The sequence below is a fragment of the Galeopterus variegatus genome, unplaced genomic scaffold, assembly GCF_000696425.1.
Source record: "Galeopterus variegatus unplaced genomic scaffold, G_variegatus-3.0.2 Scaffold703, whole genome shotgun sequence".
Classification (NCBI taxonomy): domain Eukaryota; kingdom Metazoa; phylum Chordata; class Mammalia; order Dermoptera; family Cynocephalidae; genus Galeopterus; species Galeopterus variegatus.
The window spans coordinates 465,311-478,221 of NW_007726814.1; the positions used below are offsets into that span (position 1 = coordinate 465,311).

At 34.4% G+C, this 12,911-nt stretch overlaps 1 protein-coding gene across 1 annotated transcript in view; it reads right to left on the bottom strand.

Annotated features, from left to right (window-relative positions):
- Positions 1–639: 639 nt before the first annotated feature.
- RAB2A (RAB2A, member RAS oncogene family) overlaps positions 640–12,911 on the bottom strand; it is a 49,955-nt gene continuing 37,683 nt past the window's right edge. The window contains exons 6-7 of the mRNA XM_008571566.1: positions 4,094–4,162; positions 640–1,962 (exon numbers count right to left, since the gene is read on the bottom strand). Coding sequence (XP_008569788.1) covers positions 1,867–1,962; positions 4,094–4,162 — 165 coding nt within the window. The 3' untranslated portion in view covers positions 640–1,866. The remainder of the gene's footprint in view (positions 1,963–4,093; positions 4,163–12,911) is intronic.

Genomic DNA, 12,911 nt, shown 5'->3' on the forward strand with positions numbered 1-12,911 from the left:
ACGTTAAACTTCTGGAAGAGTTAACAATAGTTAAAAATAATTTTCAAAGAATCATTCTCTTCTTGGTGTACAGCATAGCATGTCCTAATCATCCTAACTTTCTCTACTCATCAGTAAAAAGAGAGTGGTTAGTAAGATCAGTGAAACTGATATGACCACTTGTAGGAAAAAAAAAAAGTACATAATAAAAATACTCATGAAACTAGATTTTCTGTCATCTGTCCTCCAGGAGCTAGTTAAAACTATGACGGCACTAGGTGATTTCCCATAAGATTAATTTCAAAGTTTTGACAGAATATTGCTGATTCTTCAGGAAAGACCTGTAGAAAGCTGAAGTCAGTAAGTGAACTGAAAGTAGTTGCATACCTAGAACTTCCTTATGCCTTCTTACAGGTATAAATGCTCTTCTGTACTAGTTGAGGAGTAGAAAATATTTGCTTATATCATCAACAACAAAAAGAATTTCAATATAGTCAAAGAGTTTTATCACATTTTAGCAAAATTTCTAAAAAGGATAATAAGTGTTAAATATTCTGGCCCTTCTTAAAAACATGCTTAAATACATGTAAAAGCTGTAAATGGACTAAGAATTCAAAATTTTTAAAAAAGATGTGGCCAAAATAAAAAAAAAAAAAAGAACACTTTTATACATAGGATTTTATTTTGCACTGCTATAACAACTTCATTATAGACCAAGGGAGAGAAAGAAAAAAAGGATAAAACCACCACACTGAGTAAATTACTAAAGCTTTTCTACTTTTTAACAGGATTTTCCATCTGTAGATTTATTGTCATATCCCTTCAAAACAGACAAGATGCTTACCATATTTTAAAGATAATAGGCTGCCACTGAAAGAAAAATTTTACACAGTCACTGTACATCAAGGTTGAAAACTGTCCTGCATGAAAAATATACTTAGAAATCATGTGAAGAAAAGAAAAAGAAAACATCATTGTGTGTAAGGAAAGATTAAAGTCCTCATAATGTGCCATGGAAATGTGGATACTCATTCTTCTTGCAGTCACTTAGATGTAGGAATTTCTTGCTTCTGCCCTTTTCACTCATTACACCGTGTTCTTATCAAACAGTATTCATTAAGGCAAACAATCCTTTTCTGAAGAGGTTTTAAGGAAACTGTGGACAAATAGTAAACTTTTGGCATTAAATCAGGTTAACACATACATAGCCTTTAGTAATATACATTAAGCATATTTTTCTTCAACTAGTGACAAGAAAAGATGAACATGCTTGTTAACAATGTCAAAAAGTTTAAAATTCAGTGTCCAAGCAATTCCTAACAATGCTTCTGTAACTTTAAGCTCTAAACAGTATAGAATTTATGCAAATGCATTAAAGAATTCAAGCTTGGCAAATTACACCCAAGCAGGTTATTAAACTATATATACAGAAAGTAAATGATAAATACAGAATTAAGAGTCCTTCTGTCTTTCCTTCTAGCCTTGAAAATCAACAAACTTTTGAGGACAGTTTTATAATATTAAACATTAGGTAACCACAGGTGTTAGGAAACCTAATACACAAACCGATTTAAAATACTCAAGATGACTTTGTAGTGTTTAATACAATTCAGTTTGTAGTTAAGGGCACAAGACAACATTTAACAAAAATAATCACATCAATTGACCTAGAAATCAAATGCAAATAGATATGAATACAATCTCCAAAATCTGTCTTTTTAAGTGAACATTAACCATTTATTCAAAGTTATACAAGAATTTGAAGGATTGAAATCTTCTGTGACATAAAGCCATTTCAAACAGTTTCATGTCTCAGCTGAGCAGGAGGAGAAGGGGGAAAGAATAAATGAGTAGCCCCGTTTGGGCACTAGACAGTAAAAACAAGACTCAGCAGCAGCCACCCCCAGCCTGCTGGCCTCCCTGATTGCCTGCGTGTGTAGCATTGGTAGCAGCATGCTGAGGGCCAATTTTAATGCCATTTGCCTGAAATAAAAAAGAACAGAATAATAAATATAACCAAACCCAACCAGACAGTATAATTAGATTTTTAAAAAATTCATTAATGATACAATTTTACCAAACAAGAAAACTTAAATATTAAGTAGACTTTAGCAACATTAAAACAATCAATAAAAAAGAACAGAATAATAAATATAACCAAACCCAACCAGACAGTATAATTAGATTTTTTAAAAATTCATTAATGATACAATTTTACCAAACAAGAAAACTTAAATATTAAGTAGACTTTAGCAACATTAAAACAATCTCTCTCAGGGGAATGGTCCTTCCTTTTAAAAACGACACTCTGGAAATGTTTCTGAAAACAATTCTTTTATCTTACCAGGTACTGGGTAAAAAGAAATTGGATAATGCTGCTTTTCAGGAACCTGTCATACTCGAGAAATTATTTAAAACAATTATTGCACGTAATCTTTAAAGGATAAAAATATCGAAAACCCATGCTGCTCTAATACGACGTAAAATCTTTTCTGTAGACAGCATTTCTGTTCCGTGTTGAATCAGCTGTACAGGCTAAGGGCATATGAGTGTTCTGTGTCATCAATAATTTCTATGATCCCCAAAGACATGGCAGCTTGCCAAGAACCCACACACAGAGGAGTTCTTTCATTCATCAAACTCACACTTATGTCTTAACCCTCACTCCCTCAAGTGGATTTTACCTAAAAATACAACACTTTGAGAAAAGTAATACAGTAGCTTCAGAAATTAAGCTCTTAAGGAAACTTTACGTCACAGTAAATCTCAGATTTATAGTGCTTGGCAGTTGTTCTGCAACAGTAGTAGCCTTGGGGTTTCTGGCACTAGCTCAGTATTGACAGCAGCTGATGTGGTTTCTTTTCGCTCTTTTGACTCCTCTTTAATAAAAAGCATGCCCTATGGCTCATTGGTTTTGCCCCCTCTGGGCTGGTAGCGACTTCTTGAGAAATCAAGGAGTCAGACTTGGCATTAGGCCAAATAAATAGCATGGCCTGTTAGCTCCTGACAGCACATTACAATCAAAGCTGCATAAGGCACAGTAAAGCAGTCAGCTACTATATGAAACCAGACAGAAACAATGAATGTGCCCTTTTAAATAGCGGTCCAATTACTGTTCAATTTATGTGACATTAGTCTCTGAATGGTGTTTCCTTTAAATTAACGCAATACTACCATCTAGAAGATAGGATTTAGAAACCATATTACTCCAAATTAAAAGGAATGAGAAAATCAAGTACTTTTTGGAAATCTTAGGTAAACTGTTATTTGTTTTGGCAGAGACTACTGGGGCAAATAATAGAGAACCTCATTAATAATAACATAGGCCAAGAGACACATACGCAATGACTTTCTAACACTGCTTTTCTAACTATGACTAGGGGAAAAACCAGAATTTTTCTCTTTGAGGCCAGAAGTCTAATTATCAAATAGCAAAAATATTTATGTAAGAATAAATAATATACTATATCCACACAGACATTTTCAAATAAATAAATGCAGAGTAGGAATTTAAGTAAAAATGATGGCCATTGGTGAACACTCTGAATTATATGCTTCAAAGCTTTACATTTTATCCTAATCATGTTGACAAAAACAGGCTTGAAATAGCTTTATGAAAAACCCAGTGCCAACTGCCAATTATAAATATTAATTTAGTCTCCTGAAAACACACTATGCTATACTGGGAGTAATTTCCAAACTGGGCATTTCCCTCCTTTCATAGTAGACAACAGAGAGCATCTTGCATTAGTAACACAGTACATGCATTTACACACTAGAATACTACCCCCCAAAGCAGATGACACCATATGGACATGTGGATGAAAGTGAATTTTCTTGTCTCTTTGGGGGCTTTATATTATTTTGCATTGCTTGCAAAAAAATAGATAGAGCCACTTATTTAATTCATTTTCATGGACAAAGTGAGGCTCTAATAGAACAGAATCTTTTAACTATATACCATGTTTTCAGTTAGATGACTGTAAACTAATGTGTTAACTGATTATCATGGGTCAATTTTAGAAATTTTAAAAACTCTAAAATCATAAGTCCAAATAGTAATTAAAAGTCAATTCTAAATTAATATAAGCCAATAATATTTATATGTATATACCTCATTATTAATGTCAAAGACTCCTTCTTGGATTTTTTCATAAATTTCTTTTGCTGTATTAATAAATGCCTGAAATATAAAGTAGAGAAATTGGTTCATATTATTTAAAGCCACAACAGTAAATGAACACTATATGAAAGCTCTATAAAATATCATAATGTTCAACATATGAAAACCAATCAATGTAATATACCATTTTAATAGAATAAAAGACAAAAGCCATATGATCATCTCAACTGACACAGAAAAAGCATTTGACAAAATACAACAATGTTGCATGATAAAAACACTCAACAAACTAGAAATAGAAAGGAACTTCCTTAAGCTGATAAATAGCATCTGAGAAAAACCACACCTAACATCATACTCAACGGTGATGACAGAAAGCTTTCCTCCTAAGATCAAGAACAGAGCAAGGATGCATGTAAATGTTCATTAGCATTACTAGCAGCATTATTCACAATAGTCAAAAAGTGGAAACAACACAAGTGTTCATCAACCAATGAGTGAAACCAAAATGTGGGATATAGATATAGTAGAATATGATTCAGATATAAAAAAGAATGAAGTACTGATTCATGCTATGAAGTACTGATTCATGCTACAATTTGGATGAACCTCAAAAACAATATGGTAAGTGAAGGAAGGTGGACACAAAAGGCCACATATATAGTACAACTCCATTTATAGGAAATGTACAGAACAGGCAAATCCATCAAGACAGGAAGTAGATTATTTTTTGCCATGGGATAGGGGAAGGAAGAAATTGGGAGTAACTGCTAATGAGTAGAAGATATTTCTTTGTGGGGTGATGAAAATGTTTTAGAACTAAATAGTGGTGATGGTTGCACAACTTTGTGAATAAACTAAAACCCACTGAACTGTATACTTTAAAAGGGTGAATTTTATAGTTATGCATTGTATCTCAAAAGAAAAAATCATGACCATGGGGGAAAAAAAGAATATATAACACGAGAACAGTACACATGAGAAAAACACGTCAACTACATAAATTGCATAATCCTCCATGGTGAAGCTAGTTTACTTTTAGAGGACACTGTTGCACACAAGGCCCTTTTTGCGATGCTAATGGATTACTTAATATATAGTTTAAGAGAGAAAGAATCAGGATGTTTAAAGAGTTTAAGCATGAATTGATTCACATTCTTCAAAACTGAAGTTATCCTTATAACTTCCATGTCATGATGAATAAAGTTTCACCATTTTGCCATATAGGATACTACTAAATTGACAAAAAAAACTAGTGTTAATTAATACTGTAGACCAAACTAAGCCCATAAATACTAAAACTTACCCACAAGCATTGTATATTTATGTAAAATATTAAGATATTTATATTAAGTATTTCCAATGCTACAGAAGGTGAGAGATCACAGATAACAGTACGAATCAATATTATAAATAAGGTCCTCTCAATTAGCATTCTCTGAAAATTCATAGAAGAAAGCTATGCTCCACTACATACCTATTTCAAAATTTAAAAAGTAAACAGGGTTCATGGAGAGGAATTAAACCGTACCTTTCGTCTTTTCTACATTGGAAACATTTGAGTGCTGAACTTGCCATCAGAGCTTTTGTTTCCTAATTAACAGGACTGATATGTTTTCACCTTTAAAGGCCTTACAGCTCCCCAGAGTAATCAATCTACTGCAGCTCAATTACTGCACCAAGCACACACCAGTCAGTGAAGGAGACTTGAATGACTGCGGCAAGAGCACAGAGGTATGAATATGCATAAACTCTAAGTGGCTGATCGAATCATCACAGAGGGTCATGAGAATCTGCAGCAAAATAATGAGAAGAATTAATCACTGCAGATTCACAAGGCACTTAGGATGTGAGTGTGCTTTTCATGTGTGTTGGAGTTAAAGTGAAGGAGAAATTGGCTTTCAGCAACCATGAATTGATTCACATTCTTCAAATTTGAAGTTATCCCTATATATAAGGAAAAACTTAACTTTATTTCCAATAACATGTCAATTACTGTGATGGCCTTAGAAATCAAGCTAACTAAATACCGAAGTCAACAGATACATAAATTCACAGGGCTGGAATTCCTCATAAAGGAATCCACATGTCCACATTTCACTAGAATGTTAGAGAGAACTACAAGGTCCCATAACTCCATATAAAAAAGCACTTTCATAATACGAAAGTCATTGTAAATGTGCCAATTTATGTAAATAAATTGCCTTTTGCCAATCTGTTGATGAATCACTTTAAAAACTGGCTCAAGAAAGCTATGCTATTATAAAATTTCACAAGCCGCTTATTTTATTCCATAAATAATAATTAATATTTTATTAAGCACCTTTAAACATAGTTGTATCAGATGGACTTAAGATGTATTTTATATTTGAAAAACATGCAATTAATTTCATTACAACTGAAATACAAAAAAATGGTTATATTTTCTCATTATAATTTCTGTCATCTCAATGGACAATGCTACATTTACTTTGTCATCCAATTCTCTGATTATACATTAGACATGAAAATATTTTCCACCTTTCTGAGCATATTATAGAGGATACTATATAAATGGATTGTTTTATACACTTCATGACAAAAGATTAATATTTAATATATATTCCTGTGATTAATGACTAATTTTAATGAGTCCTTAAAGTTTGAAACCCAACATGACAAATGCAGACATTAGTACACCTGTTTTAAAAGTGTGTGGCTATGAACTGAAATTGTTGGGTTTCCAAATATAATGAACATTAACTAAATATTATTAAGGCTTATTAGAGATCAAATAAAATTTCCAAGATAACAGTCTTGGGTGTCACAAATAAAATCTCCCCACTTAAGTTGCAAAATATGTCTAGAAAGAGAAATACATAGCTACAAAATAATAAATTGGCTGGGATTTTAAAAATTGATCATTTCACTCTATTCACTAAATATCAATTGCCATATATGTATTTCAAGGTACAGATGATTCTAATTCATCTTTAGACCACTGAATTCTTTACGGACATACATAATGTACAAAAATACATTTTAAATATTGCTTGGTAAATATCTCAAGGCAGTACTAATGTTCTTCAAAGAATTAGTTTGAATGGCTGAGCTGTTCCCTTAAAATGTAGATATTATGCACACTGTATTTTTGAATCTCTAGCACAATACCTAAAATAGAGTAGGTACTTAAAACACTTTTATTAAATTCAATAACCCTTAGCAAGGAAATATCTAAATGGTACACAAGGCTAACATGAAATGCCAGTTTCTTTTTGTTTATGTACATTGTCTCTCTGGGGACAAGTTCTTTTACTTAAGACTTCACTAAGTGGCAAGCAGTAGGCCAAATGAATAGATTTTAGAACAGGAAAAAATATTTTCAGAGAAACAGATGTGAACTGATTTCATTATCAGCACTGTGAAACAATGTCCAGGCAGATCCATGACTACGAAGTGTGAACAGATTTCTCTGCAGCCAACTCAATTTGGCGATCCTCGTGCTTTCTCGTGTGCTCTGTTCTAGAATCAGAAGGCTGCAACTCGCTTAATCTTACCACTATCCCTTGCCGTTCTCCACATTGATTCATTGCCACATTCAATCCTTTACCTTTATTTTCTTCATGAGCTATTAATTCTCTTGCCTTCCACCCAGACACTTATCTTTCAACCCTTGGCAGAAGTCATCTGAATAGTACTGATACTACCTAAACTTAAGGCAAAATTTCAGGGACTTCTGTACAAATTAAAACAAACATAACTACAAAAAATTATAAATGTGTTGTAATTCAAATAAACACTCAGCAAAGACACATGCTGATATGTATCTTACATATCACTGACATTTACCCAAGGGCACCTAATAAATTGTTATTACATATTCAGAACTTCTCTAGGTAACATGGAAGATAAGAGAAAGATAAAAAAATATTTCCAACTGTTGCTGAACTAAAACCATTTAGTTTCAAGAATCTAAGCACAAGGATTCAAATCTCTGTTAAAAATAAAAGAAAAAGGAACTTTCTGCACTAATTGACAGGGAGAATGTAGGGCAGGACTGAGGCAGGTCTCACTGTATACCACGGACAATTAGAAAACAGAGGCAAAGGGAAACATGGAAGACTATTTTATTTTTATTATGGTTTAACAATTTTTAAGGCAAAATACTGAAAATAAATTGTCTTCAACAGAGTAACATTTAAATTATTTCCGTATGTAACATGCTGCCACCTGGTGGCAAGATAAAAATTATGGCATCTGTTAGGTAAGGCTTCAAAATAACAAATCTAATAAAGTATCTTGGACAGTTATATTTAAATATCTTGAATAGATACTAAAGAGCAAGTATCTAGTAAAATAAGTGATGATTTTTTAGTTTTCTCTTAGAACTAGGAAACTTGAGGTAACTAGAATTCTTTTTAATGTTCTCAATTGCTAAAATCAATGCTAGGTACATTACAGGTGTCCATTTGCCTAAGCTAATAATAACCAGTAATTAGTAAGTACTTATTATGGGCCAGTCACCATACTAAGTGACTTACATAGGCTTTCATTATTTCTTAAAAGAAATTCAAAGTATGTATAAAAGACAATCTGTTTGTGGGATAAAGTTATACCTATAAATCTAGCAGAATGGCTAAGGGTAGGACTCCAGAACCGGGCCCTCCAGGTACAAAGCTCAGTGCCACCTCTTACTACAAGTGTTGCTTTGGACCCAATGCTTAGCCTCTCGGTAAAATGAGGATGATAAGTGAGCCTACTTCCCAGTACTGTTAGGAGGATTCATGTAAAGTACTGAAAACTGCTTGACACATAGTCAGTGCTCACTGTGTGTCAGCTTTCATCATGAATGTTTGGATGCAATGACACATGGGGAACAACAGGAGTGGAAGGGAGTGCAGGTGCCACAAGTGAAGATGCCCTGCAAACACTGCAGATAAAGGACAGAAACAGACCAATGCTCTTCAGTAAGTTAAAATATCTTGATTAATTAAAACTTAACATGAAAAAGTGAATTATCAACACATAATGTACACAGTGAGCCCTACAGAATAAAATATATTGAGATAAGACTTAAATATTATGCCAAGTCCTATGAAAAGAACACTAGTGAAGAATTTGATATTAGGAAGAAACTCCTTCAAATTCTGTGACTTTAAAATGTTCTGATTTAGTTTCCGTGGATGAGGACTCATACATCATCCAATACAGTGGCTTTCAAATCATATTTCAAGGCAGTTCTGCATGAGCCACCTATTGGGGATGAGGTAGGGGGATGGGATAGCTCAGTGGAGGGAGAACCTCTTCCTCTTTCCTCCTTCACCACAGCATCCCCAATTCCAAAGTAGGGCTATTCTGCTTTTACTTCTTTCATACAGTTTCTTTGTGTTTTACTGGAAGAAAGAGGGACCGTGCTAAACTGATCTGTAATAATGCTTTCACTTTATAGATACAGCTGAGCTGCAAAAGGAGAAATGATTTGCCCAAGACCACACACAATTACAGCAGGAGGATTAGAATCAAATATTCTTCTCATCGCATTTATCTTTCCTTTATTAGGATTGCATCTCTCTAAACAAGGCGAAGTCATTTTCATTTATTTTGTGTTGCAGTTAAAATTGAACATAAAAGCTTCATATTCCCACACCCTTCAAAAACCTTCTAGCTAGAAATTATTTTGGATTTCTAAGATTATACTTGGAAATATATGAAGTTTGTAATTATTTATATCCTGTCTCCTGCCTACCCTTTACAAAAATTAACATCACCAGTGAATGCTCATTAAGAAGGAAGGGAGGTGGCCTAAACAAATCTTGGTCAATTTTAGCAGGGAAATAAAGGGAGGTGGGCCGGGGGACAAACGAACTATTAGATTAGAAAGGTTTGGGAATTACATTATTTCAACATTTCCTGTTCCCACTTCCTGTCAGAAATAATACAAAGACATGTTCCGTAATTCAGTTCTTCCATTCCATAAGCATTTACTGAGTGTTTGATTTGTACCACGCACTGAAGATACTCAGGTAAATATAAGTATTTTAAACCGCAAGAATATGGCAGTACAGGATAGGTGTAAATTCAAAATTGGAACATAGCATGAAAACCTCCAGTTGTTTAGAGGAGTAAGGTGGCATGATCACTTCTGAGAAACAAAGAAAGCCCTGTAAGTGAAAGCCTGAAGGACAAGCAAGCTCCCACTCTTATATTAGAAAAATTGAGGGGAGAAAAGAGAATTTTGGATGGGAGGGGCAGATTTTAACTTCAATTCTGTTGGAAGCTGGAGACAGGCAGGCATGTGAGATGAGGTTAGAGAGGTGGCCCCATAGACATCAAAACCCTGACAAGGTAGGAAGCAGGTGAGGGAAAAAAATCAGAGGACAGTTTGGAGGATGAATCATAAGGGGGGGAGGTTGGCATCGGGGAGACCAGTGAGGAACCTAGAACAATAACCCAGGTAAGAAATGAAGGTCTGACCAATTAAGACAGTGGCAACAAGAGCAGAAAGCAAAGATCAAACTTAATATCTGCTTTGAAGAAATTAACAGAACTTAATAAATGACAGTAAAAATAAGGATGACTGTGTTATCAAATAACTAGAAAAGATCGAAGGTCCTCAACACAAAGAAATGATTACATTTTGTAATGATGAATATGCTGATTATCCTTATTTGGTCACACATTGTACACAGGTGTTGATACTCAACTCTGTATCCCATGAATATGTATAATCAATTGCTTCAATTAAATATATATATACCTATGAGATTAAAACAAACAAAAAGGATGACTCCACTATTGGTTTAAATGGCTGAGATGGAAGGGTGTACCATGGATTGAAGAAAATTAAATCAGGTTTTGAGGAGGGAATGAAAAATTTTATACTCAAGGAATTCTAATGCTTATGTCATATACATGTGGGAAAGTCTTGGTTGCTGGCAATCTATACATAATTGTGTGCCTATATATAAATATACACTATAGATAAACGTATGAGTGTATAAGTGTATGACACACACAAACTAGCACGATCTTCTTAGGTAATGTTTAGCTACCCTGGTTTATAAGTAGAGAAAATGGAAGTAACTTTCAAAGTTAGAGTTTGGATCATCTAGAAAGTTCTCTAGGGTGATGGCCAAATTAGAGGTGGAGAAGTTGATGCTAGTCAGCAAAGTCTTCTAGTGTGTGGAGGAGAGTAGTAAATATCCATTAAACTAAGTGACCCTTGGGCTGGCTGGTTAGCTCGGTTGGTTAGAGCATGGTGTTTTAACACCAAGGTCAAAGGTTTGGATCCCTGCACTGTCCAACCAGCCCCTCACCCCCAAATAAAAAAATAAAGAAAAGATAAACCAAACCTAAGCTAATTCTGGAAGCCGGATAAGGCCAGCTCAGATCTCTAGTGAAAAGTCTTGTGGTATGCCTCAGCATTCACGCCTCAGCATTCAAGAGCTTGACACTGAGAACTGGGTTAAAGAAACAAAGCCATGCTATGCTGCAACCACATTCTAGCTATATAAAAATATGTGGTCCACCACTTACAACAAAGCCTAAGATAAGTAAGATGGCCTCTCAATCCAAATTAAGCCTGTAGATTTCTAAGTACTGTGACAGAACACAAGTACTAGCAAGAGAGTTTGAAATTGGTCTTTCTAGTTAGTCACGTCTTCTTGAGTCATGTGTCTTCCCCAGACATAGAAAGCCATCTATCCTGTCAGTTTAGGTGGCTTGGCAGTCTACTGCAATCTGTCTTAGGGCTAGCTGGTTATTATATTTTAGCTATCCTCTTAGCTCTATCTTTAGTACCTTAGCAACTAAGCCAAGAATTTGCAGCCTTGATTTTTCAATAATTTAAGATATTTTTGATTACTAGATAATGTTTAGCAAAGATTATGGCAGGCTAGGGAAAGCACCCCTTCCCAAAACCCTTGTTTTTTGATGTTTATATATTTTTATGGTTTCATATAAATTTCCGGTCTGAATTTTATATAAAATTAATGAATATAGGAAGGAAAAAAGACCCCTTCAAGTGGCTAAAAGATTGAGAAGAATATCTGACAAAGTGATAACTGTTTGGCAAATGGCTAATTTAATTATTTATGCCTCAATCACCTTTATTAAGCCTCCAGAGGTGTTGGAGGGAATATGATACAGTAAGTTTTTGTCCCACACAACTTTGGGAGAATGTTTTCAATTTAGAGGGAAAATACATGAAGAAATACAGGGAAGGAATAAAAGTAAATACGCCACTTCTGGGTATGTAGAAATCTTCAAAAAGATGGTAAAAGGCTTTTGGGAAAGGGTCCTTTACCTAGCTTGCCATACTCTTTGCTAAACATCGTGACACAGATATCCCTGGGTCTAAGAAAAGCCTTTTCAAACTACAAAGACTCCAGGCAGCTACTGAAAGAAGCATCTGATGAAAGGAGTAGCTAATCTCCTTATCTGGATTTTGTAAAATCTCATGTTTCAGAATGCTTACTGCAAAGGAAAGGTACAGGGCAGATGTCCACCTACATGTAATAAAAACTGACTAAAGAAGGAAGGAAGAGGAGCAAGGCTGAAGTAAATAAATAGTCATGTGCTGCATAATGACATTTCAGTGGATGACATACCACACACATGATGGTGGTGTAGCCTAGAAGCAATAGGCTATACCATACATGTTTGTATTAAGTGTGTAGTACGCAATACCATCTATGTTTGTGTAAATACACTCTATGATGTTTGCACAATGACAAAATTGACTTTGGACACATTTCTTGGAACATATTCCTGTTATTAAGCAACAAGTGACTGTACTTAACCATCCAAACTTTTGTTATCTACTATGTGG